The sequence below is a fragment of the Balaenoptera borealis genome (genome assembly GCF_965194805.1).
Source record: "Balaenoptera borealis genome assembly, chromosome: 1".
In the NCBI taxonomy this organism is placed as follows: Eukaryota; Metazoa; Chordata; class Mammalia; order Artiodactyla; family Balaenopteridae; genus Balaenoptera; species Balaenoptera borealis.
Genome location: NC_138860.1, coordinates 81,835,589 through 81,860,760, shown reverse-complemented (window position 1 = coordinate 81,860,760; position 25,172 = coordinate 81,835,589). Strand labels below are relative to the sequence as shown.

The 25,172-nt window shown below is 52.1% G+C and overlaps 3 protein-coding genes across 12 annotated transcripts in view; 1 reads left to right on the top strand and 2 right to left on the bottom strand.

Annotated features, from left to right (window-relative positions):
* Window positions 1-100: 100 nt before the first annotated feature.
* CLK2 (CDC like kinase 2) lies at window positions 101-9,476 on the bottom strand. Of its 5 annotated transcripts, none has more exons than XM_082355919.1 (13): window positions 9,206-9,475; window positions 7,426-7,595; window positions 6,443-6,668; window positions 5,661-5,745; window positions 5,241-5,307; window positions 4,950-5,066; window positions 3,971-4,137; window positions 2,649-2,743; window positions 1,874-2,003; window positions 1,687-1,769; window positions 1,447-1,526; window positions 1,169-1,259; window positions 101-633 (listed from the first exon to the last, which is right to left on the bottom strand). In XM_082355919.1, exons 2-13 carry the CDS (start codon window positions 7,593-7,595, stop codon window positions 448-450), a joined length of 1,497 nt encoding a protein of 498 aa, XP_082212045.1. In that variant the 5' UTR covers window positions 9,206-9,475; the 3' UTR covers window positions 101-447. The 5 variants fall into 5 exon arrangements, with proteins under 5 accessions (XP_082212045.1, XP_082212044.1, XP_082212043.1 ...); XM_082355918.1 differs by having other exon boundaries at window positions 5,661-5,748; window positions 9,206-9,474; XM_082355917.1 differs by having other exon boundaries at window positions 6,443-6,671; window positions 9,206-9,473.
* Window positions 9,477-9,611: 135 nt separating this feature from the next.
* Window positions 9,612-22,580, top strand: HCN3 (hyperpolarization activated cyclic nucleotide gated potassium channel 3). 2 transcript variants are annotated; one of them, XM_082350001.1, is made up of 9 exons: window positions 9,612-11,754; window positions 12,527-12,604; window positions 15,601-16,030; window positions 16,978-17,139; window positions 17,556-17,774; window positions 18,166-18,312; window positions 18,733-18,973; window positions 19,856-20,020; window positions 20,509-22,580. In XM_082350001.1, exons 3-9 carry the CDS (start codon window positions 15,620-15,622, stop codon window positions 21,213-21,215), a joined length of 2,052 nt encoding a protein of 683 aa, XP_082206127.1. In that variant the 5' UTR covers window positions 9,612-11,754; window positions 12,527-12,604; window positions 15,601-15,619; the 3' UTR covers window positions 21,216-22,580. The 2 variants fall into 2 exon arrangements, with proteins under 2 accessions (XP_082206127.1, XP_082206126.1); XM_082350000.1 differs by having other exon boundaries at window positions 9,612-12,604.
* The window catches only part of PKLR (pyruvate kinase L/R), a 16,701-nt gene continuing 13,601 nt past the window's right edge, over window positions 22,073-25,172 (bottom strand). For 3 of the 5 annotated variants that reach the window (XM_082353395.1, XM_082353392.1, XM_082353391.1), the window contains 4 exons: window positions 24,807-24,959; window positions 24,546-24,712; window positions 24,027-24,208; window positions 22,073-23,394 (listed from right to left, as the gene is read on the bottom strand). In XM_082353395.1, coding sequence (XP_082209521.1) covers window positions 23,288-23,394; window positions 24,027-24,208; window positions 24,546-24,712; window positions 24,807-24,959 — 609 coding nt within the window. In that variant the 3' untranslated portion in view covers window positions 22,073-23,287. Of the gene's footprint in view, window positions 23,395-24,026; window positions 24,335-24,545; window positions 24,713-24,806; window positions 24,960-25,172 lie in introns of those variants that run through there. The other 2 variants (XM_082353393.1, XM_082353394.1) reach the window with 2 other exon arrangements.

The window sequence follows — 25,172 nt, the reverse complement described above, 5'->3', positions numbered from 1 at the left end:
CTATGGTTAATTTTGGAGGGTAAGATGGGACTCCCTTCGTTGCCAATCTTCTCATCCCTCCACCCCAGGACCCCCAAACCTCAAACTCCAGGGATGGGGGTCAGATGAAGCACGTCATTTTATTTCACAAAGACTGTACAAAATTCCTTATAAAACATGGGATAGATGCCATCTGGTTACCTCATTCTGCCCCCATCCAACTCAGTTGTGAAGGGGCAAGTGAGGGTGGGAAAAGTGTGAGATGGAATAGCATTATGTACAAGGCAGGGGTTGAAGCGATAGGTCCAAGTTCTTTCATATTTACACTATTTCACATATTCACAGGTACATAGGGAGCCAGTAGGAAGGAGTGGGCTCCGGCTCTGTTCTCTTGTATAAAAAAGCACCAGTGTCCTGGACTGGACACCCACTGCTGTTAGAGTGGCAGGGGGGCCCAGGGCCTGATCGTCACCGACTAATATCCCGACTGGAGTCCCACAACTTGGCGGTAGGTGGCTCAGCCCGAAGGCGGGCGAAGAAAGGGTGTTGAAGGGCTTCGCCCAAGGTCAGCCGCTTAGCAGGTTCATACTCTAGCATGCTTTCAATCAGATCGAAGAGCTGGTGGTGTTCCTCTGCCTCTGAGGTCAGATACCGCTGGTGGTGGAGGGCAGGAAAAAGGTGAGGCACGATGCCTTACAAACCCTGCGTTCTTCAAGGCCCTAGATTTCAATCCTGAAGGACCACGGCTCTGCTTGCTACCATTATGAATGACCACACCGTGACCATTTCTGATGTCACAGCTCACCCTACCTTCCCACTAGCACAATTATTCCTTCATACTCTTTGAAAGTTCTACTTGTATATCCTTGTCAACTTCATGAATCTTCTTTAGCTCCTCAATAAAATGTAACCTCTTCAAAGGTAGTTTATTCTTTTTTGCCTGACCTAAAGAATCCAGGACATTGCTTTCATCTCTGGTTGGCTCAAGAAAAACATGGCTGTCTAACCTCATTCCCTCCATAAAACCACTCCCTCTTATCTCTCTTCTATCAACAAAAGATGTCTTCTTTCAGTTTTCCTCCCCTTCTTTCCTAACCCTCTGCTTGTGAAATGCATTCCAGGGGCAAAACACCTTAAGAAGAAAGTGACCTCTGGGTGGTGGGCACAATTTATTCCCAGCCCGGCTCACCCGAAGTGGTTTGCAGTTTTCTCGAACGTAGCGCCCAGCTGATGTGTTCTCATCCCAATCCAGGCGACCCCGATAAAAATATTTCTGCTTCCTAGAGGGGAAGGGGGAAGTTGAGGAATCAGGAGGTTCCTCTTTTTGTGGGATGATTCCCTTCTTCCCCCATCTCAAGAGTAGCTGAGGGGAGGGCAGGTGTCAAAGAAAAAAGAAAACAATGTGATAGAGACCAATTTTGTGGAGAGAAAAGGAAAAGGGTTAAGTCCCTCCCACTCGAGGTTCACCTTGTCTTTCGGATCATCCGGGAAGGGATAGGACCCAAGATCCTTTCCATCATGGCTAGATGTTCTCTGTTGTCATGCGTCTGGGAAACAAAGACAGAACTGAGCATGGGACCGAGAGGGGATCCTGAGGTCTAGCCGCCAAGAAGATAAGCAATGTGGAGTGAGCAGGCAGCTCCTCAGCAGACAAGGAAATTAGGTAGGAGAATACCTAGTGGTCATATAAAACACCCCACCACTTACTTGGAAGAGGGTGAAGCCAACATAGTATTCGAAGATGATGCAGCCTATACTCCACACATCACAAGGCTGAGACCAGCCCAACTCTGGGTAGGAATGGGAAGGAAAAGGTACTGTGAGGCTCAGGGGGCCCTATCCTCACCACCACACCCCCTCACATACTTGGACAACCTTGCCCTTCCCCCCTTACCGAGGATGACCTCTGGTGCTCGGTAATGGCGGGTGGAGACAATGGTACTATGGTGTTCATGGTCAAAGGTGGCACTGCCAAAGTCTACCACCCGCACAGCTGTGCTCTTCACACTGCGCTCATCTCGCTTCTAGGAGCAAAGCAGGAAGAACATGAACCTCTGCACCGAGACTAAGAGAATGAACAGACCGAGCTTCTACCACTATTCTCTAAAGTGCTTCTGAGCCTTAAAAAAACAACTTTGACCTCCTGCCTGCTCCCACACATGCCTTCTGCTTTACAGCCGCCCCCATAGCCAGCAGACTACTTTAGGAGTGGGGGAGGAAGAAGATTTAGGAATAACTGTGGAATATCATGCAAGTCTCTATGCATCTGAAGAGTATACCCAAGTGACTAGTGTACAGTATTTGTGAAAATATATAGCAGGTAGCAAAATGAGAAATAGCTTCCTTAGCTGAGATCTCCATGATCTCCAGTTAGTCAGTGGAGCTGACCTTTCCTTACAGAAAGAGAAGGAAACCCAAACCAAGAACCTTGAATGCATTTTCACTCTACTGGAAAGTTAACTGAGGTTCTTTTTCCAAATTCTTTTCCAATTTAAGTCTTATATCTCTCCCCTTCCATCTATTCTGGTACTGCAGTTTTACTCAGTCAGAGCCAGAGCAGAAAATGTGGGAGAAAGAAGTAAAAGGGAGGACAGAAAGGGCTAAGAGAAAGGCAAAGTGGCATGGCCACCTGTGCCCACTGGCCAAGGGGTGGACCCTGTCCATCTTACCTTCTCTAGGTTGTAGGTGAGTTCGTAGTCCGAATTCACAAACAGAATATTTTCAGGCTTGAGGTCCGTATGTGTCAGCTTGTTATCGTGGAGGACTGCAGAGGAGAAGGCCAGGTCAGGGTTGGTCCAGGTGGCCAGAGCTAACTGGTACCAGCTGACCCCAGGCTTGGTCACCTAGCTCAAAGCTGGTGAGAAGGCAGGTCCAGAAGCACTAGGCTGCTTTCTGCTCTACATCCAAATGAAATGCCTAGTCTAAGAAGCCCTGTACTTATTTAATTTTTGAATTTTATTTATTTTTTATACAGCAGGTTCTTATTATCTGTTTTATACATATTAGTGTATATAGGTCAATCCCAATCTCCCAATTCATCCCACCACCACCACCCCTGCCACTTTCCCCCCTTGGTGTCCATACGTTTGTTCTCTACATCTGTGTCTCCATTTCTGCCCTGCAAACCGGTTCATCTGTACCGTTTTTCTAGGTTCCACATATATGCATTAATATACGATATTTGTTTTTCTCCTTCTGACTTACTTCACTTTGTATGACAGTCTCTAGGTCCATCCATGTCAGAAGCCCTATACTTATTAACGTCAGATATACATGTACTTCTCAACCCATGTATAAAGATGGCTTGCTACGGGTTGTATTTTTTTTTTTTTTTTTGCCACACCATGTGACACGCGGGATCTTAGTTCCCCAACCAGGGATCGAACCCACACCCCCTGCAGTGGAAGAATGGAGTCTTAACCAACCGCTGGACTGCCACGGAAATCCCTATGGGTTGAATTTTTGTAGTGACTTTGACATGCGTCCGTCTGACTCCTGTGAATTCAACTCTGTGAAACTGTACTGTTATGAAGACTCAAGAGGAAGTATGTACTAGTCCCTACCTGGCCCCTTGGCTGCACTACTCCCTGCTCCCGCCTGGTTTGCTGGGAACAGAGAGCACTCTCAGCTCAGACAAATGTAAACCTCTAGCTTGAGGAATCTTTCTGTCTCTTTGTGCTTGCTGCCTGACTTACACTTTCCCAAGGAAGGGGAATAAAGGAAAAAAGAGGTAATTAGGTGCTTTGACTTCAAACACTTTCTCTTCCAGCTCCTGCTAGGTTGAATGTGGAGTAAGAGCAATCAGTGATGGTAAGGACATCAGTGAAGGAGTTAAGTCAGAAGAGAAAGAGATGTCAACATGACAGTGAACAGAAGAACTGCAGATAATTGAGTTGACTGTTTAGGGGCTTCAGCAGTGCACAACTGACACAGAAGAGGTCCAATGGAGGGAGGGGCTGCCCCAGAGTCCACCTCGGCCCGCCCCACTCACACTTGACGGCCTGGCACAGCTGGAAGGCCATGTGGCGCACTTGGTGGATGGGGTAGGGCAGGTAGTTGTTGTCTTTGAGGAAATCGAAGGTGCTAAGGCCCAGAAGCTCAAAGGAGATACACATGTGGCCATGGTAGTCAAACCAGTCAAACATCTGGACACAGAGGCTGGGAAGAGAGATGGGGGAAGGGGGATGTCTGATGAGCTCCCATCTGCCCACCACCCCTCCAACAAAGAGGGACTGCATAGCTGTTGATTCCACATACTTGTATAAAAACATGCCAGCTATTATCACCAAGAAAATTCAGTTCAGCTAAGCAGTGGCCTTTCTGACAGACCCAAGGAGAGAAGTACTACCTGTGAAACTTCAAGCCATTTTCCTGCAACATTTTAAATAGTTAAAAAAAATTCTATTTGCTGAGGAGCTGCCAAGCACCAGGCTTCAGTGTGGACCATAAATTGTCAAAGTGCCACTTCTGCATTCTGACCCCAACTCCCGCTCCTGAAATTCACTCACCATCAGCCATCATTGGGCCCATGTTTATACCTACTTATGTCTTTGCTTAATACTCTTATTCTACATTTGGATTATGGAATGTGTGTGAACAGAAAAATTACACATAAATGTCTGTGGCTTCATTAGCATAGTTCTAGGTACTAAAAGCACAACTAATTTTTTGATGAAAATGTTGATTCTCAGTCTCAGGCCCATTTCCAGGGCATATCCCTACTGAGGCCATCTTGGGTCAGAGCCAAACTGCAGAGCAATCTAACTGCCCTGAAAACAAGGGGAAAGGATTAGAGAATGTCACAGACCCTCCCTTCCTGCCTTAATGTTCTACTACTCTAAGATGATGAACAAAAGATGGATGGATGAGAAGGTCTACAACTCCCCTGCCTGTCTAGTACAGGTCGGGAAGGTTTTCCTGTGTAGGGGTGGAGCCTCTCAGACTCCCCACATACTCCTTCACTCACTTACTTCTTGTTGTCAGGATCCTTCTCATTGATTTTCTCCAGCACATTGATTTCAAGTCGAGCTGCTTCCTTGTACTTTTCCACATTTTTAATGATCTTCAGGGCAACTCGAGCTCCGCCCCTATAGGATGGCAGGAGAGGCTTTTGCTGGAATCTCAAGAACATCTCAGACTGAACAGGGCTGCCTGGGGATTAAGATATCCTACCTCTGGCTCATTAGCAAAAAAGCCCCAGATAACCCTCACTACCTCTTTATGGCTACCAGGTGTGTAGTACAGAGGGGGCTGACAGTTACCTGCGATGGTCAACACATTGTACAACTCGGCCGAAGGTCCCCTCTCCCAAGGTGCTTACAATTTCATCTGAAATGAAAAAGAGCAGGGTCGGGGAGAGGGAGGGAGAGAAGGTGGGGAATGAGCTGAGTTCGAAGAAAAAAGGGTACAGCAACCTGGGGTGAGGAGATGAAGGAAGGGGGAACAGATACAGATGGTCACAGGGGAAGAAAACCCCTGCATGATTCCCACCACCTTTAACCCAGGGGCCATGAGAGCTGGGAGTGGACAGCAGAGGTCAATTCTCAACAGCAACTCAAACCACCCAGATAAACAACACCACTGAGAAAAGGCAAAAGAGGCTGTGACTTGGGTTGGCTCGGGACGTTAGGATGGCTATGGGACCATTACAGGCTATAGGATTGTTACGATTTGGCTTGTACATCGCTCTTGTAGCCAGTCCCCGACGTGGTAGATGAGGTGGCCCTCAGCGTCGTCCTCTACACTCTTGGCTCTCCGGCTGCTGTGCTGCTGTCGGGGGGCGGGGGGGGTCGGAGCAAGCCAGGTGTCGGAGCGGGGGCCGGAGGGAGGCGGGGTGGGTGGTGGAGGGGTCACCGGTCACAGGCGCCCAGCCAGGGGGGACAGACGATGATGGGGGACAGTGGAAGGGAACACGTCAGATGCAGTAAGGCGGATCGGGGTGAGAAGAGAGAGCGGCGCATAATCCCAAGGCCCCAAACCCAAAATGGGAACGGGGAGAGGCACGGGCAGAGCAGAGAAGTGGTGTCGTTGCCAATGTCACCCACAACCCCATGCTCTACACGATGCCCTTCCAGGCGGGCACAGGTCTCCCCTTGCCCCCACCCAAGCCCACCTGCTGATGGGGCCATGAAGTCCAGGGCTTGGGGGAGAAAGGCAGTTCACAAGCAAGGTCCCCATTAGAAAGTGGAGGCCTTGGGGGGTGGAGGAGCCGCTCCCAACACAATAAGCCCAGCATGCCAGGGAGGGCACTGGGGCTCACAAATGCTCTGTGCCCATCAATCTCCAAAGCAGATTCCAGGGCCCTCCAAGAGTCGGAGAGCTTCCAAGAGAGTAGACAGACTCAGTGCCCACCTCAGTGTTCATGCCCCAAATGCTCAGATGAGAACAAGGATACTTCTCACTTACCAGGGTCCCAGAGGGCTGAAGAAGAGTGGGGAGAGGAAGGGCCTGGGCTGACACTCACCGAAGATGAGCGGCTGAATGTCCGGCTGCGCCGCCTCCGCCGTCTGTGCTTCCTACGGCTGCTGCGCTGGCTGCGGTAACTGCTGTTCTCCCGATGATATTCGTAGGAATGCCGGTAGTCTGTGTCATAGTAGGCTTCTCCCCGATCCCGGCTGTAGTCGTTGCGCCTGTAGCTGCCACAGTATCGCCGGTCATACGCCCTCCGGTCGGATGAACGATCATCATAGCTGCTGTTGGACAACAAACACCCGTTAAGTGTATCTGTTCAGGCCACATTCCTTGTCATACCATGTAACAAGGTCCTCCCTCACCGAGGACAAGGAGTATCGCTAGAAAAGTTGCTCTCACACACTCAAGTCTCTCTGTGAGGACCAAGGCCCAGGGCAGTGAAGTAACTAAGCACAGAGGAGGATGCCCACACCTGCACATCACCAAAACCTCTGAAAACACCAGCAGAACAACTCCCTCTGAGGGCCTCCTCCTCCCCTCCAGTGATGCAATGGAATAAACAGTCATTTCTTTTTTGAGCTATTCCTGACTGATATCCAGCTTTGCTCCAAACTATCCCTAACCCATCCCTCCCACTAAACATGCTGCTAAGTTATTAAAACCATGGAGACCTAACTTTGTCTTGTCTATTAGCTCATTAGCTACCTCTAGCCCCTAGTTCTTTGCACTTGCTTTCCCTTTGTCTGGGACACTTCTCTCGTCTTTCAGACAAGCTTAGATGTCACGTTCTCTGGGACGTTTTCCCTGAACTACACATCTTGCCCCACTCCAACCAAACCTGTTGGATGCTTCCTCAGCCCCTTACTATATACTTCCTCTATGATAAGACTCTTAACACCAGTGTAAATGGGTTATTTTGTTATCCGTTTTGAGCATAACCTTCCACCAGCTACTTAGCTTGAAACCAATAAATCTTTGTTGAATAAACGAATAAGTGAGTGGGCCAAGTGTGAGTTTCTCTTCCTGAAGCCTCACCTCCGGGAACGGACATGGTAGCTGTCTTCCCGTCGGCGCCGCCGTGTCCGGTCACTGCTGCTTGACCAGGAGCGGCTTCTTCGTCTCTTATGCTTTCGGCTCCGATAGTGTTCATGGTAACTCCCCCGGCTGCCTCTCTCTGAAGAGTGGTATCTTCGAGGATGAGGCATCTGGAAGGGAAGGAAAAGTAGCAATAGTGGGGCGAGCTCTGAGTTTTCAGAAGTGCCCTCCAAGGACTGGCTGCTCCAGAGATGCTAAGCTGCTTTCTGCTCTTCAATTTCTACTTTTTTTTTAAACCACTCACAACTTCCTCAGTCCTCCTCTGTGCTTACAATTCCTCCTTAATGGAGTATATCTATTCACCTACTAACTCTAGCTAAAAATTTTAGGAATCTTCCCCCCCACTCAGCTCATTGCTCTATTCTGATTTCCCTCAAACATGCCTTTATGAAGACACTTAGGTCTGGGCCACAGCTCATTACAGTTGAGACTGTGTAACTGATAAAGACTGCAACAGTTCATCATTGGCTGGTATCTAGGATAGATATGTGCCACGCTAAGTTCCTCATAACTCAACAAGATAATGCTTTACCACACACTATTATCACAAATGTTTTACAATCATTAAAAGTGTATCTTATCTCCCCAAATAGGCCATCCATGTCCTGAAGGCAGGAATCCAGTTTCCCAGGTTTCTACATATAGTTGTATAAACCAAATATAAGCAAGTTCCAGGGATCTGGGTCTGGCCCCTTTAACTATCTTAATCATTTCTCACATCACTGGCCAAATCCCCCTTGAATGGTTTTAAATACATGTGGCTCCAAGCTGCAGTCAGCTTCCCATCCAGCCCCTCCCCTTTTGTGCTTACTAAGTACAGAATAACTGGTTTTTAATTAATATCAGCACCAGTTGGCTAAAAGCTGGCCACCTTCTGGTTATTGGAATTGGAATGGCATAGTGCACAAATCCTTTTTTTCCTTCAAGGAAAGAATCAGAGAGAAATCACTGTCACAATCCAGGAATATGAGAAGAGGAGGGCAGAAAGCAATTAAATAGGCCCAGGGACAGAAGTCTTGTTGTGGGGGGGCAGGATTAGGTGTGGAAAAGGCATGACTCCAACATCTGGCTCCCACTCTGAGCTACTTCTCAAATTGAGGACGGTGGCATTTGATTCATTCCTGGCCTAACAGGGCTTGTAGGAAACCAAGAAGATGCAAGCACAAGATTCTCCCAGGTAATCCAACCTTGCTTAGCACAGCTACACAAATGTCATCTCACCATATACATACTGCCACCAAAGTCCCTCACAGGCTGTCCTTCTCCACATTCCCCAAAGGATCTCCAGCCTGCAACCTTTCTCAACTTGTGCATCTTTTTCTTTCTCTTTCTCACTCAGAAAATCCAGAAATAACTCCTAGGGTAAAAATCTCTTTCCATATCCTCCAAGTGACACAGTGGTGTCTTCCCCGTCTCCGGCTTTGGTCCAACTTTGATATTCTGCTCTTTCTCATCTCTGGAACCACTCCTATCCGTACTCCATCACCCCTTCTCCTACTTTGATCCCTCCCAACTTCCCCACCTGTCTTCCAGAATACATCTAAGGTAGGTCGACCTTCCATCTCATCTTCCTACTCCTCACCTCTGCCACTTCCCGGTTCTCAGCCCTCCCTCTCTCCTAATTTCGCCCCGACCCCTTGCCCCCAATCCAATCTTCCCGCCCGCCCCGCGGTCGCCATCTTTCCGCGCGGCCCCGCGGCCCGCCAGCCCGCGCGCTCACCGTTCTGGCGGCGAGGCCCGTGCGCTTGTCCCACAGGAAGTCCGTGATGGCGGCGGCACTGAGGCCGGAGTCCCGGCACCCCCGCGGCGACGAAGTGCGGCTCCACCCCCCTAACCCGAGACCCTGGGACCTCCCGCCTAGTTCCCGGCCTCCGCTCCAGTCCCGCCCGCCCCGGCTCCGTCCCCGCCCCCAGGATCCGCTTGGCGCCGCTCGCACCGCCCCCGCCCGGGGCCCGATCCCAGCTCGGTCTCCGGCTCTGGCCTCTCCGATCCGCCGCCGCCACCGCGAGCGAGCACGTACGCACGCACGCACGTCCTGCGTCGCTTCCCAGCTACCCCTGGGCTCCGCCCCCAGGACCGCGCACGCCAGCGCGTCCTCGCGTAGCTCGCGGCAGTCCGCCCGTGAGAGCGGAGGAGGTGCTAGGGCGGAAGTTCATGGGGGCGGGGAGAGAGTCGTCGGGGATTACCAGGCCCGCGCCCCCCGTCCCCCTTCCCGCCTCGTGTCCTTCCGTATCCTTCCTCGATCTTTTACCTATTTCATGAGACTTCTGTGGCTTGTTTTGTTAGGTTTGGAGGTTGAAAAGAAGGGGTTGTTGTTTACGGAATGTCGCCGCTCCGCAAACCTTTTGAGACTTGGTGGTGAGGTGTGATTCTCAAGCATAGCCTGTGAAAGTTCAGTTCTTAAAACAGTTCGGCAACCTAACAACAGCAAAGAAGGGCTCCCACCTTTCCTCCTGAGCAAAAGCTACGCACGTTTCGGGGTGGGTGGGGGAGCGGAGTATGGCCTTGGAGGAAAGGTTTGAGAAATGGAGGGGTGGAGAATCAGGTGCCAAAGAAAGGGAAATTTTTTGAGAACTTTATGTTACGTACTTACACATGATATATGAGAAGTGTAAATTTACTGAATTTAAAAAATGAGGAAAGAGAAGGAGACCTTGAGACAAACTGGGCAGAGTTAGAGACGCTATAGAAGGAATTGAGAAATAATAAGGGAAATGAAAAAAATAACCTGAGGATAACTATATTCAAGTAAAATATCTGAGGGGAGCCAGGATGGTGGATAATCAGATGGAGCTTACATCAGTTGGCCAAAAATGGTTTAGGAAAAGTTTCCTAAAATAGAAGAGGAAGAATAATTAAGGGGTGAAGAGGGCAGTGTAGTTCACTTGCTCTTCCATGAACACTTCCCTTATTCAACAAGCGTTTACTAAGTGTTCACTATGTGTCTAGCATTGTGGCAGGCGTAAGGCTTTTGTTCTTCACAGCTTCACAGTCTAACGCAGGGGTCCCCAACCCTCGGGGCCATGGACCTGTCCTGTCAGTGGCCTGTTAGAAACCAGGCCACACAGCAGGAGGTGAGCGGCAGGCGGCGACCAAGCAAAGCTTCATCTGCCATTCCCCATCGCTCCCGGTCGCTCTACTGCCTGAACCATCCCCCCATCGCTCGCATTACCACCTGAACCATCCCCCACCCCACCCCCCATCCGTGGAAAAATTGTCTTCCAAGAAACCAGTCCCTGGTGCCAAAAAGGTTGGGGACCGATGGTCTAATGGAAGAGAAAGACCTGTAAACAAATGTTGGCAGCTGTGTGACAAGAGGTGTTATAAACACTGGTGCCCTCGTCACTGTAAGAAAGCTGTAGACTAGACCCTAGCTTGGGAAAGTAGAGTTATAAATGTGTTTCTATTTAGGTTTCCTAGAGGAGATGACATCTGAACCAACTGTTGGAAAGTGAATTGGAGGAGAAGGATAGCAGGCAGAGAATATATTTGCAAAGGTCTGGAGACAAAGCAGAACAAAACATTTAAACAGAATTGGACTCCTGGCTTTCAAGAGAGGGACTATCACAATAAAGGTTGTTGAAACTAGGTCCAAATTTTGCAGGGCCTTGTATGTCATTCTAAGGAATTTAACTGTAATCCTATAGAAGATGGGGAAGTTTGAAGGACATTAAGCAAGTGATATAGCTACATTTGGATTTAGGAAGGTAACTCTGGCAGACTGTGGAAAAATAATTGGCCTGAGAGAGTTCAGAGACCCGTTTAGAGGCGTCTGAAATAATCTAGGTGAAAAAATTCTGAGGGCTTGAAATAAGGCAGTGACAATAAGAAGTGGAGATGAGGGGAAGAATTTGAGATATTTAAGAACTTTCAGGGAATTCCCTGGTGATCCAGTGGTTAGGACTCCACACTTTCACTGCCGAGGGCCCAGGGTTCAATCCCTGGTCGGGGACCTAAGATCCCGCAAGCCGCGCAGCACAGCCAAAAAAACCCCCAAAATAGCCCTTTACATCACATAGCACTGTAATTTACCTGTCTCATCTGCGGGCATAGAGGAGCACTGGCTTTATGGTTAGGACTTTGTGTTCATCCTTGTATCCTCAGCGTCCACTCAGTAACTGGCAGAATTGCTTTTGGTGAGGGTTGGCAGATGAGTTCGGAAATGAAATACGAGGGGGAGCAGTATGGAGGAGGTCAGAAGAAAGGAGTATGCCTAGGAGAGTGCTGAGAGAAAAAAGTGAAACGCAGGAAGTCCATAAGCGAGAGTGGGTAAGAAGAATTTTAAAAGCTATTCCCCATCTCTTCCACTGGTTCCCAATTCTTCGCTCTCCCGAGCCTCACGAGCTACAACCAGCATCCGGTTTACCCGCCACTCGCAGGCGGCTCCGCCTCCCTGGCACTCAGTGGATAAAAGCCCTTCAACGCTAGACCATGCCCTCTCCGTGGCACTGGCTGCGTTTCCCCTCCTTCTCTTCCTATACTTGGAGGACCGCCCCCATTGGCTAAGCCACGCCCACCAGGGGGTCCCTCGGGTTACAGGTTACATTGGTCCCGCCCCTTCCCGGGATGGCTCTCGGTCCGCCCCGCCTCCGCCCGCCCTGCCCAGCCTTCGCTCGGCTTTCGCCAGGGGGCGCATCGCAACCCGCCCGCCGCCCGCGGGAGAGTCTGTCGCACACACCCCCTCCTCTCCGCGCGCCGGCGGTTCCCAGCCGACTACGCCTCCGCTCCGAGTCAGCCGGGCTGCGCCCGCTCCGACTCCGGGAGGGGTCGGGGGTCCCGAATGGCCGCGGCAGGGTCTAGGAGGCCAAACGTGTAAGCTAACAGGCGTCATGGAGGCGGAGCAGCGGCCGACGACTAGGGCCAGCGATGGGGCGACCCCTGGGCTGGAGAGGGCGCCTCCTGCTGCCCCGGCGTCTACCACCACGGCCTCGGATGCGATCCCTGGGTCCAGGCCCGGGACCGGGCCCGAGCCCAAGAGGAGGCAGCTCGGGACGCTGCTCCAGCCCACGGTCAACAAGTTCTCCCTTCGCGTGTTCGGCAGCCACAAAGCAGTGGAAATCGAGCAGGAGCGGGTCAAGTCAGCGGGGGCCTGGATCATCCACCCCTACAGCGACTTCCGGTACTGGGGGTCCGGCAGGGAGGGCGGGGGACACAGATCCCACCCTCACGGGCCGCGACAGGGGGGCCGGGCCCGCCCCACCCTCCACGGACACTTCATTTCCGGCCCAGGGGTCCCCTGTTGGCACGACAGAGTCACTTCCCCCAACCTAGCCCGGGAATTCTTGGGTGAAGGATCCCCAGCCGGAGGTCCTTGGTGACTTTTCATTCTGGGGGCGCTGGAAGGGACAAGCGGACACCAGAGACCTGGATTTCCCATTTCAGGAACCCGGTACCCTACCTGCACCACAGGGAATACTGGAATTAGGGACTGCTCTCTCCTCCTGTCCTGCTTGCTGGGGATCTGGGGAATTTTGTCATGTTCCGAGGCTCGGGGTCAGCCTGAGGGAGAAACCAAGCCCCGCTATTTCCCACTGTCCCCATTCCCACCCCCAGCACCCGCCTAGTTCCGCAGGGCAGGCTACCAGAAAAAATAGGGACGCTGCGGAAGGGGAGGAGGGAGTGTCCAGACAGCAGTTCTGATCGCTGTCCCTGGTGCTGAAGGCGGCATTCGACAGGGTAGGGCCTGGACGCAGAGCGATTTCAGACAGAAACACAGGGGCAAGGCCACCCCCCATATGACCACCGCCCAGGTGACTACCAGACCGAAGGAACGAAGAGTGGGGGTGGGGCCATTCCATAGTTCCCATCAGGCTGTACCTCTACATCAAGGTCGCTAGGGGAGGAGAGCAACCCTGTCCTTGGGGGAAATGAAGAACAGTTTCTGGATGTGGCAAGGATGTGTGCAAAGCACCTAACCTGGGGAGCTAAATGAGCAGAAAGGATGAGGTGTGAATCAGGAGCCTGGAAACACAACTGGAGACCTAGACATCATCTTAATCCACAGACATACACACTCCCTAAATGTTCCTCTTTCTCTCATTTTTTCCTTTCATTCCCCTCGTTTTTACTGCCTCATTCTCACCCTACCATGCACCTTTTCTAGTCTCCTGTGGATCTCCCTCCCCTCCCCCATTTCACCCTCAGATGTATCCCCAGAAGCCATGTATCCCCCTTATTATTGTGCTTCTTTTCTGTCCTCTCTCCTGCATCACACGCCAGGCTTGTGACGGCCTGTGAGTCAGGCTGTGAAGATGCTCTATGGCTAGGCAAACCCTCTTTCCCTCTCCTCTCCCAGCTTACAGTACAGGATTTCTCCAGTGGCCAGGAAAGAGAAGAAGAGGGGATCCAGGATTTGTTTTGATGGAAATCACACAGTCTGAAGGGCTTCCTGGAGGCCTGGACTTGGGGACCACCAAACTTCTTTCTGGGGCTGAAAGGGTTGATTTTTGCAGTCAGAGTCAGAAGGGACTGGGTCCTGGGTTGATACTGCATCTAGGTGTGTCCTGGAATTGAAACCACCATAGCTACTTGGGACCCTGAGATTGTCCAATTAACTTCTTTGAATGAAGGCTTCACCTCACTCCCTCCTGACCTCTTCTTTTCACAGCTTCCACCACAGCAGTATGGCTCTCCCCTGCCCATGCCCTTGCCTGGGCTCAGCCAGAGTCCCATTGGGCACAGGGAGGTTAGGGGAGGAAAGGAGTGCAGAGCTTCAAGCCTTGCTGTCTCAGGATCTGCTATGGAGCTTCTCTGTATGTGCAGCCCTGTCTGAGATGCTGTGGAGGAGGGAGGGGCATACCTGAAAAGCTAGTTCAGTTGGGAGGCAGGACAGACCATCCCCACCCCGGGACACAGATGAGCAGATCCCAGCAGAGAAACAGGAACTATGGGCCCAACTGTGTTGGGGAGGAGGGATGGGGTGGGGAAGGCTGGGGAAGGCTAGGGAAGGCATGAAGTCCTAGACTAGGAATGGACAGAGAGCTAGAGATGGGGAAAGCAGCAACCTCTTCAGAAATCTGGGGATAAAGGGTGGGTGAGTCATAATACCAACTAGTGCTTGTACAGCACAGTCACATCCGTTGTCTCAGTGCATATTTTTTCAACAACCCTGTGAGATCAGCACAGGGTATTTATCTTTTTTTAACTTAAAAAATATTTAATAATAAGAATATTTAATAATAGTGACATAGATCATATACATATAGTAAGGATATTACATATATATTACTATATAAAGAATATATATATGCACATTAGGGGTATATTTAGTAGGGATATATATATAGTAGAGATATATATATAGTGAATATATAAGGTAGATATATATATAGTATAGTATATAGCAGGATATATATATATATACACACACACACACACATATGAAAGAATAATTGTAAAGCAAACTCACATGTAACAACTATTAGGTCAAGAGAGACTACATTGCTGATACCCCAGAAGGCTCCCTACTGCTCTTACATTCCTTTCCCAAACCCACTATTCTAACTTTTCGTACTCATTTTCTTACTTTTCTTTATAGTTTTACCACTTTTCTGTGAATCCCTAAATGACGCAGTTTAGTTTGGCCTATTTTTGAATTTTGTATGTGTGGAATCATACAGTGTGTATCCTTTTGTTTCTCAACATTAAATTTGTGAGATTCATTCATACTGCGGAATGTAGCTGCAGCTGGGTGATTTCACAGTTGTATAATATTCCAGGGTATGAGTGTATCATGGTGTATTTATCTATTTATCTATTGTGTTTATCTTATTTATCTACATTTTTCTACTGATGGACATTTGGATTATTTCCAGATTTAATGCTGTTATCCCTGTATATATCTCCTGGAGCACGTTTTTCCCTTGAATGTGTGTATACCTAGGAATAGAATTGCTGGGTTGCAGGGGATGCAAATGTTTAACTTTACTAGATAATTCCAAACTATTTTTCCAAATGGTGGTCCCAATTTACACTCCCACTAGCTGTGAATGGTCATTCTGTTGTTCTGCACCCTTGCCCACTTTTGTCTGAGAGACTATCTGCCCTTAGTCTAATGGCTGACCATCATCGTGAAATATCACTGTGGTCTTACTTCCCATCCCATCCCTACCTTAGGTTTTACTGGGACCTGATCATGCTCCTGCTGATGGTGGGGAACCTCATTGTGCTACCTGTGGGCATCACCTTCTTCAAGGAGGAGAACTCCCCACCTTGGATCGTCTTCAACGTCCTCTCTGACACTTTCTTCCTGATGGATCTGGTGCTCAACTTCCGCACGGGCATCGTGGTAGAGGAGGGTGCTGAGATCCTGCTGGCACCGCGGGCCATCCGCACACGCTACCTGCGCACCTGGTTCCTGGTTGACCTTATCTCCTCTATTCCTGTGGATTACATTTTCCTGGTGGTGGAGCTGGAGCCACGACTGGACACTGAGGTCTACAAAACAGCTCGGGCCCTGCGCATCGTGCGTTTCACCAAGATCCTCAGCCTGCTGCGGCTGCTCCGCCTTTCCCGCCTCATCCGCTACATACACCAGTGGGAGGAGGTGGGGTGGGGAGGTGGGCAGGGGGCTCGCAGACTACTCCAGACAGCGATATGGGTGGGGCTCCTGGTGACTTTATGGGGTGGGGCAGATGGGTGGGGCTTCCAAGGGAGGGCTGTCTCCAAAGTTGGTAGAGGAGAAGCAGGGACAGAATGAGTGTTCAGGGGATGGGTCCCCAAGGTGAGAAGGTGGTGGTGCAGGAGGGTGGAGTACAACTGCTGGACAAACACTTGAGGGTTAGTTGGACTCTGGGAGGAAGGTGTAGGAGAGAAGTTAAGAATTGCAGAGTGTGGGAGAGGCTTGAGTTTCAGCTTCAGGACAGCAGCAGAGTTTAGTGGTTCAGAGTGTGGGCTCTGCAATATCATTGCTTGTGGTCAGATCCCAGTTTTACTGTTTACTGTATGAGACTTGGTTTCCCCTTCTATAAAATGAAAATGTTAAATATACTTACATATGATAAGGTTGTAAGGATTAAAGGAGTGAATACCTGTAAAGCACCTAGAACAGTGCCTGGCACATAGTAAGTTCTCAGTAAATTACCTATTATTATTTTTATTATTGGAGGGGAAGAGGACTTCTGGCATTAATCATTATATATGCCCTGGGGACATTACACTGTGAAATGCCCTCTCTCCTCTTTCCCAGGCTACACTTGGGCAACTTGTGCAGCAGACCTTTTTGAGTCTCTGCTGTGACACTTGCTGTGTGATTTGGGGCACATGATTGGCATCGATTTTCCTTTTTATAAGATGAGAGTGGTAATACAACCTCCTTTGTATTAGCTCTATTCGCTGTAAAGCTCTATACGAGTGAATAATAGCCACAGTTTTAACATTCATGAGGGCCGGGGCTAGAGAGAAATTCAAAGAGAGTATTTGCAAGGCCAGGAATGGAGAAGTACTGGCAGAGAGGGGTTCCTGTCCACAGCAGCCCCTCCTCGGACTCCTCAGATCTTTCACATGACCTATGACCTGGCCAGTGCTGTGGTTCGCATCTTCAACCTCATCGGAATGATGCTGCTGCTATGTCACTGGGATGGCTGTCTGCAGTTCCTGGTCCCCATGCTGCAGGACTTCCCTCCCGACTGCTGGGTCTCCATCAACCATATGGTGGTGAGAACTCCCCACAGCTCAGCCCCTCCTGGGCCTTCCAAGGGCTCTTCTCCCTGAGCAGGAGGGATGAACAAAGGGGGCAGGAGGTGGGAGATGATGGAGAGATGGCCAAGAGAGAAGACAGGAGTGAGGAGGTGGGGAGGTGAGAGGAGAGTGGAAAGAGGCCCAGAAGAAGTGTTTGTGTGCTGGAGGGAGCAGGCAGGGAAGGAAACCTAGGCAGAAACTGCAGCCCCCATGCTGTAAAAGAGGCCCCTTCTGTCTCAGGCCCCCCAGAACCAAACCTAAGTTCCTCCCCCAGCAGGCAGGTCTAAAGTAGAAGGGGGCAGACAGAAGGACTGAAAGAGAAGAGGGGGCAGGAGGAGAATGAGGCTCTGAGGGGTCTATGCCCAGCTCTGCAATACACTCTGCCCCCCCAGAACCACTCATGGGGCCGCCAGTATTCCCACGCCCTGTTCAAGGCCATGAGCCACATGCTCTGCATTGGCTACGGGCAGCAGGCACCTGTAGGCATGCCCGACGTCTGGCTCACCATGCTCAGCATGATCGTGGGCGCCACGTGCTACGCCATGTTCATCGGCCACGCCACCGCCCTCATCCAGTCCCTGGACTCTTCTCGGCGCCAGTACCAGGAGAAGGTCAGCAGGGGCAGGAGAAGGCAGGGGAGGGGTGCTGGAGGCTGGGTAGCTCAACTTGGAGCCCATTCTGACGCATGCCCTTGTTGGATCTCTGTGTCCTGCCTTGCCCCATGTCCATTTGTGCCATGTGTGTACCTTTTCCTTGTTTGGACCAATGCACCTGTCCTTGGACCCCCCCCCCCACCCGCCCATGTCTGGCTTTTCCTGTGATTGTGCTCTGTGTCCTCCCTGTATCCACCATTATCTATATACCCTTCTGCCTCCATGTTTCAACCCTCTGGGTTTGGCCCACGTCTGTGACCTTCCTTCACACACCGCTCCCCACACACCGTTCTGGCTCCATATCTGTCTCTGTGTTTTCTTGCCTGCTGGCCATCGGTTGGCTCTCCAGTACAAGCAGGTGGAGCAGTATATGTCCTTCCACAAGCTGCCAGCTGACACACGGCAGCGCATCCATGAGTACTACGAGCACCGCTACCAGGGCAAGATGTTTGATGAGGAAAGCATCCTAGGAGAGCTGAGCGAACCGCTTCGGGAGGTGGGACTGGGCGGGGCCCTGGAGGGAGGCTCTTCAAGGACCTGGGCTTCTGGGATGCCATCTGGGGTGGGGGCTATTGGTCAGCAGGTGCACCTAAAGGGAGTGGGGCCTACAGAGGGCCCCATGGGAGGTCAGGCCTTTGCAGGACTTTTAGGGGCTAGGGTCTTTCTTGAAGCTCTTATGGGGTGAAATATACTGGGGAGGGCTGCAGGGATCTCTATTTGTGGGGGATGGTCCTGTGAAGGCTCATGGGAGAGCTCTGATGGTAGGAGCTTAGAGATTGTCCCAGGCCCACTGAAGCATACCCGTCCTTTGGCAGATCATGACCCCAGGGGTGGGGCTTCTGGAGACAGATGAGCTCGATGGGGGCACCTCGGGGCAGGGGGCACAGCCTGCCTGACAGGCCCCTCCCCTGCCCAGGAGATCATTAACTTCACCTGCCGGGGCCTCGTGGCCCACATGCCGCTGTTCGCCCACGCCGACCCCAGCTTCGTCACGGCCGTGCTCACCAAGCTACGCTTTGAGGTCTTCCAGCCGGGGGACCTCGTGGTGCGTGAGGGCTCCGTGGGCAGGAAGATGTACTTCATCCAGCATGGGCTGCTCAGTGTGCTGGCACGTGGCGCCCGGGACACCCGCCTCACTGATGGATCATACTTTGGGGGTCAGCAGGCCTCAGGGAGGGTCGGGGGGTCTGGAGCAGAGGGCAACTGCTCCCCTGGATCAGGGTCTTCACCTGGCTGTGCTGCAGGATCATAGAGTTCCAGCTCCTCCCCAGGCCTATTCAATCAGAATCTCTGGGTCTGGGGTCTGGAGTTCTGTATTTTTAAAAGCTTCTTAAGAGATTCCAATGTATAGCCAGGTTGAAAATTACTGGGCCAGTGGGCCTTTTAGAACCCTTAAGCAGTGAAATCCAAGGATCTCATGAGATTTCCATGAGGGAAAGATAGGAATAAAGCAGTGCTGTCCCAGGGGCTTGACCTTTGTGGCTCCCTTGTGGAATGCCTTGGTGGTATGAATCAGGGACCCAGCCTGTGGCAGTGGGGGCAGTTCTGCCAGCTGCTACCCAAAGTGATTTGAGGCTCATATATTCTCTCAGTCCCCAAATCACCCACCACCTTCCAACATCCCCATTGTGTTACCCTTTGCGCTTTGGCACTGCTTTTCTCCTTCTGGGTTGCCCTTGGTGTTCCTTCAAAGGGGTGGGAGGGGAGGGCACACAGAGGGCACTGCCCCAGGCCTACCCCTTGGGCTAAAGCAGTGGAGGTGGGTTGGGAATTAAAGTGGAGTGGAATAACTAGGTGTCTGGGGGCCAGCAAGAGCTGCCTGGTTATCAGCTTTAATTTGGACAGAATGAGAAGGACAGTAATTATGCAGGTCTGGAGAGTGACCATGCTTGGAGCATTTAGGGACCCTGGGTGGGTGGGTAATCGTTAGTTTCTCCCATCTGGGGAGGAGCCTGAGGAATCTGGGTCAGCTGCTGCAGGCCCAGTGAGAGGGAGTTCTGTGGACAGTGGTTTTGAAGGCCTCCTCCCAACTTCACCAGAAATCTGTCTGCTGACTCGGGGCCGACGCACAGCCAGTGTGCGTGCTGACACCTACTGCCGCCTCTACTCGCTCAGCGTGGACCATTTCAACGCCGTGCTCGAGGAGTTCCCCATGATGCGCCGGGCCTTCGAGACAGTGGCCATGGATCGGCTGCGCCGCATTGGTGAGGCCTGTCCACCCTGTCTGCCCTGGGTCCAGGCTGTGCCCTCACCCCTTGTCCATAGCAAGGAGTCCCCAGCGTCCCAGGGTCCAGGCTCCAGCGCCTCAGCATCACACCCCAGGCCAACCTAGTCCCAGCAAATGCCCCAATAGGGCTTTCAACACTGTGGCTCCCTGTCCTTACCACTCAGCATCTCCTACCCCTGGAGATATCACCCCAAGTTCCCATGCCTTGAATCCTCCTTCCCTGAGTACCAGTCCCTGACCCTCACCATCTCTGGTACATACTCTCATCCCCTGACCCTCTTCCTCCAACCCCCATCTCCCAATCTCCATCCCCCAACTCCATCTCCATACTCTTGACCCCTATCCCCTACCTTCACCCCACCACCATCCCTTGACTCCATCTTGTTACCCTCATACTTTTGATATCCAACCTTCATCTTGGATTCCTTTCCTATCCTTAACTCCTTCCCGCGGGACAATTTCTAGGCAAGAAGAATTCCATACTGCAGCGGAAGCGCTCTGAGCCAAGTCCAGGCAGCAGCGGGGGCATCATGGAGCAGCACTTGGTGCAGCACGACAGGGATATGGCTCGGGGCGTTCGGGGCCTGGCCCCAGGCACAGGAGCTCGGCTCAGCGGAAAGCCGGTGCTGTGGGAGCCACTAGTGCACGCACCCCTGCAAGCAGCCGCCGTGACCTCCAATGTGGCCATTGCCCTGACGCACCAGCGGGGCCCTCTCCCCCTCTCCCCTGACTCTCCAGTCACCCTCCTTGCTCGCTCTGCCCGAAGATCAGCAGGAGCAGGCTCCCCAGCCTCCCCACTTGTCCCTGTCCGAGCCGGCCCTCTGCTGGCCCGGGGGCCTTGGGCATCCACCTCCCGCCTGCCGGCCCCACCGGCCCGAACCCTCCATGCCAGCCTGTCCCGGGCTGGGCGCTCCCAGGTGTCACTGCTGGGGCCTCCCCCGGGAGGAGGTGGACGGCGACTAGGACCTCGGGGCCGCCCACTCTCAGCCTCCCAGCCCTCTCTGCCTCAGCGGGCGGCAGGTGATGGCTCTCCTGGGTGTAAGGGCTCAGGAAGTGAACGCCTGCCCCCCTCAGGGCTCCTGGCTAAGCCTCCAGGGACAGCCCAGCCCCCCAGGCCATCAGTGCCTGAGCCAGCCACTCCCCGGGGCCCCCAGCTCTCTTCCAACATGTGAAACCTTTGGGTAAGCTCTCAGGTGCAGTAGCATGTGCCAGAGGGCAGACGCCTCTTGGGGACACCAAGGGGACCTGAAACAGTGCCCTATGGGAGTATCTCCCCTTAGTACCAAGAAGATGGTCTCTGTTCTCAGCTCAGGCGCCCTGCAACCTGACATCTTCCTAATCCATTCACCCATTCCTCAAAGATACTTAGCGCCTACCATGTTCAAGGCACTGTACCAGACGCTGTATGTCTCCACTGCCAAGTAGAAGTGACTCCAAGCCCTCTGATGAGGGTATTCCCCTAGCCATGGTCCTGCCAGGTGCAGGCCTGGGCCCATGATCCCATCTTACTAAGCACAAGTACTTGCCACCACCATCACTGCCAAGTAACTAGATGTCTCTGTTTTCCTGCCCATGACCTTGCAGGTTCTGCCTGGCATGGTTATCTTCCTGTCCGCTAGCATAGCTGGGCACTGCCAATTACTTGTTCCCCCGCTGCTGTCAACAAACGTCTTGGGTCCCTGGTGTGGGCATCCAGCTTTACTGCCACGCGTGGACCCTCCCCGTCTATACCCCCTGAGTGGGAACACACATCTCCTGACAAGTTCCTTGCACTCTCCGTCTCTGTGGTAGAACTGCCTTTTTGTAAACTGGGAGCCACCTCCTCCCTATGCCCCTGTCCCAGTGATGGCCCCCTTGAAGCTAAGGGATTGTTGACGCCCCCTTATTTAGTGTGCCAGCGTAGATTCCCCCCAGGTTGGGGGCAAGTGAATCCTTAGATGGAATGTTTTCTTTCCTTGCTCCCTTCCTTATTTATTTACTCTTATTTATTCAATCATTTAATAACTGTATTTATTCACTCATTTGCTAATTTTATTTATTATCAATTCATTTTATTTACCCATTCATTTATCCATCCCTCCCGTCCCCTCCTGGTAAGGAGACAGGAATGGGCAGAGCCCCTCCATGCCAGCTCTTGTGGTCCTTGCCCAACTCCCATCAGTGGCAATACTTGAGCCCTCTCCCTAACTAGGTAGGAGCAGGAAGGCCACCTGAGAGGGAGAGGAGGACTGTTCTTATTTTTAGGTTTTTTTTCCTTTCTACTGAGTTTGCTGCTGGTGCAGGAGTAAGGGGAGGGCCCGAGGTATCCAAGCCTGGGGAAGGGCAGGCTAGCCAGTACCTCTGCCTTCTCGGGGACAAGAGAAACCCCCTACCCCACCCCTCTGTCCCCACACCTACTCTACAGCATCAAAGAATGAGGGGCCAGGACCCTAAATCTCCTTTTCTCCTGGGTGGGCAGTTCTGGGGTTCTGGGTGTGTGGGAGAGGTTTTATATTGCTTCCAAACACCTAGGTTTAAAAAGAAAATAGAGACACTTGTTTTGGCTCCTGGCTTGTGTGTGGGAACAAAGTGGGCATTCTGGGGTACAGGAGGAGGTAGCAGGACACCTGACCCAGCAAGGCATGAGGTGGGTATGAGAGCAGCCAGGGAGCGGCCTGCCAGCCTAGAGGTGGTAGAGACAGTGACAGGATGAGCCCGTCTGGCTCTCGGGGCTCCCCGGCTTCCATCTACCCTAGCTTCCCCAAAAGGGTGGTGCTTTGATATCACTGACAGTGACAATGAAGAAAGAGGTGGCACTCTCCTCGGGGGATGCCTAGATTATCATGAGGGCCACATATGAGAACGTCAAACTGCATGGATGTGAAATATTTTTTAAATAGAGATTTTGTGGAGACTGTGGACATGATTGTCCTGTTCCCCTCACCTCTGCCCCCAGGTACAGGAAGACTGGGGGGATAGAATTAATCAGTTAAGCTGGATTAAAGGCTCAGAGTATTTTAGGGACCAGTTGAGAGTATCAGATGCAGGGAATGTACCATTGGTGCTGTTGGATGGCCAGTGCTTAATTGGATACAGACTTTCAAGGCCTGTGCAAAATGGAGAGGGGGAGGGGGCACCCTGGATGGCAGATGTGGCCTAGGCTAGGGAGGATTGGGAGTAGAGAAGACTTAGATGTGGGGCTGTAGGAGGGAGCAGAAAGGAGGGACGGGTCCAGGGCTGGCTCGGTCAGAGGAGGAGGGGCACCTCAGGTTACGCTCAGCACCCGCATAATGTTGGTATAGCCGGAGCCCGGTCGCCAGCCTGTCACCACAATCACCAGGTCCCCAAAACGGAGGAAGCCACGGAGCTTTCCTGGGAGGAGGAAGGGGAGAAGATGCTAATCAGCCATTGAGGAACCCAGGCCAGCCCTGTAATGAGAACGAGCTACCATCCTTCGCCTCTTCAAGCCCACTCGGTAGGGAATGAGGGGCCCGAGGCAAACTGTACAGTGTGTCCCACAGGTGGCACCGCAGGAATGTGACCACTGTTGTATATCAGAGCTGCACGTATGCCCGTGGGGTGGCATGTTGCTAAGTAGCAAGTCTGTCTACCTGTGTTGCTATGCTGATAGGAAGAGGTGGGGTATGAGCATAGCCAATTGTCAATTAGATTTTAGTTGCAGCTGCAGGGGACTGGGTTCACCTTTCTCTTTTCACCTCTTGCTCCTTGGGTCAGGCCTGGCTCTAGCCACCTGGTGCAGGCAGCAGCTGTGCCGACTTCTTAGGGATGGCCCTGACCCCTGGCCTCTCTCCCTCTGCCCTCCTCCCTCAGCACGTTCCCCCCACCCCTGGAAGCCCAAATATCTCAGTCTTAGTGAATCTCACAGAGAAAATCTGGGACCAGAGGAGAGAGGCAAGGCCCTTTTGGGTGGGTGTGGGGCGTGGGGTTGGAGGACTCATGATACAAATCCAGGGGTGGATGAGGAAGGAGTTTAGGTGGCTCACCACTTTCAATGCCAAATTGGACTCGGCGATCCACATCGTCTGCCCAGATGGCCTCTGGAGGTTCAAGGTAGAGCACAGGGAAGACTCCTCGGCACAAGTGGGCCTGGCGGGCAGCCTGGGCAGAGCGGGTGACAGCAATGACTGCTGCCCGAGGTCGGTACCGAGACAGAAGCTGGGCTGAGCTGAAGGAGGCAGACAAGGTCAGCCCAGAAGAGTGAAAGAGTGTTGGGTTCTGGTTCCAGGTGCCAGCAATAAGCTGTGTGACCCTAGGTAAGTCATCATATTTTTCTGGGCCTTAGTTTTCTCACCTGTAAAGTGGGTATAAGAATACCCGCCTTTCTTACCACACCAGGAAGATATGAGATGATTTTTAAAAAATATCACAAGATCTGCCTCTCTAGGCCTCCAGCTCCCATAGCTGCCTCTCCTCTGATGATGAGACAAAACCCAAGCCTGGGGCCCATCCCAGCCTGCCCTTGGCCCAAAGCCCTGTCTTGGCGTTCCCAGTGTCCCCCTCACCGGCCAGTTGTGGTCAGCACGATGATGGCAGCAGCACAGCACTTGAAGGCAGCCTCCACAGCGCCAATCGCGGTGACCTCGGTGGGATCCCGGCTCAGTGGTGCCGCCCGGCGCAGCTCCTCAAAGAGCTGCCGGTGGTACACGGCAGCCTCTGCCTCCCGGGCAATCTGTGGGCACCAGGGGGTCAGGCTGGGCAGGGCTATTGGGACCTGGAAGGGATGTGGTTTTCCAGCCCATTTGCCTTGCATTCTGAGCTCCTACCGCATGCTGCATCTTTACAGCCTCCACAGGAAAGTTGCCTTTGGCAGTCTCCCCCGACAGCATGATGCAGTCTGCCCCATCCAGCACGGCATTGGCCACATCACTCGTCTCTGCCCGGGTTGGCCGAGGCTTAGTGATCATGCTCTCCAGCATCTGGGGGACATCTGGATGTCAGAGCTGTAGAAGTCATACTCTGACTGGGGACCCTGCCCTGAACTACTTCTCGGACTCCCACACTCTCTGAAGGCCCCTAAAGCCAGGGTCACACTCACAGACTATGTGATCCTGGCTATTCTGTTTCCTCACCTGAAAATGGGGGTCACAGTATCTCTTCCTAGCTTTGTTGTTTGAGGATCAAACACTGGA

Excerpts from the sequence above, each read along its gene's own strand:
- CLK2 (XM_082355916.1), bottom strand. The coding sequence starts at position 7,595 with ATGCCTCATCCTCGAAGATACCACTCTTCAGAGAGAGGCAGCCGGGGG. Across the intron at positions 2,004-2,648 it reads TCACCTACAACCTAGAGAAG|AAGCGAGATGAGCGCAGTGT; the intron begins GTAAGATGGACA and ends CTTTGCTCCTAG. Across the intron at positions 1,527-1,686 it reads TTGGCTTCACCCTCTTCCAA|ACGCATGACAACAGAGAACA; the intron begins GTAAGTGGTGGG and ends TTTGTTTCCCAG.
- HCN3 (XM_082350000.1), top strand. The coding sequence starts at position 12,315 with ATGGAGGCGGAGCAGCGGCCGACGACTAGGGCCAGCGATGGGGCGACC. Across the intron at positions 12,605-15,600 it reads CACCCCTACAGCGACTTCCG|GTTTTACTGGGACCTGATCA; the intron begins GTACTGGGGGTC and ends TCCCTACCTTAG. Across the intron at positions 20,021-20,508 it reads GGATCGGCTGCGCCGCATTG|GCAAGAAGAATTCCATACTG; the intron begins GTGAGGCCTGTC and ends GACAATTTCTAG.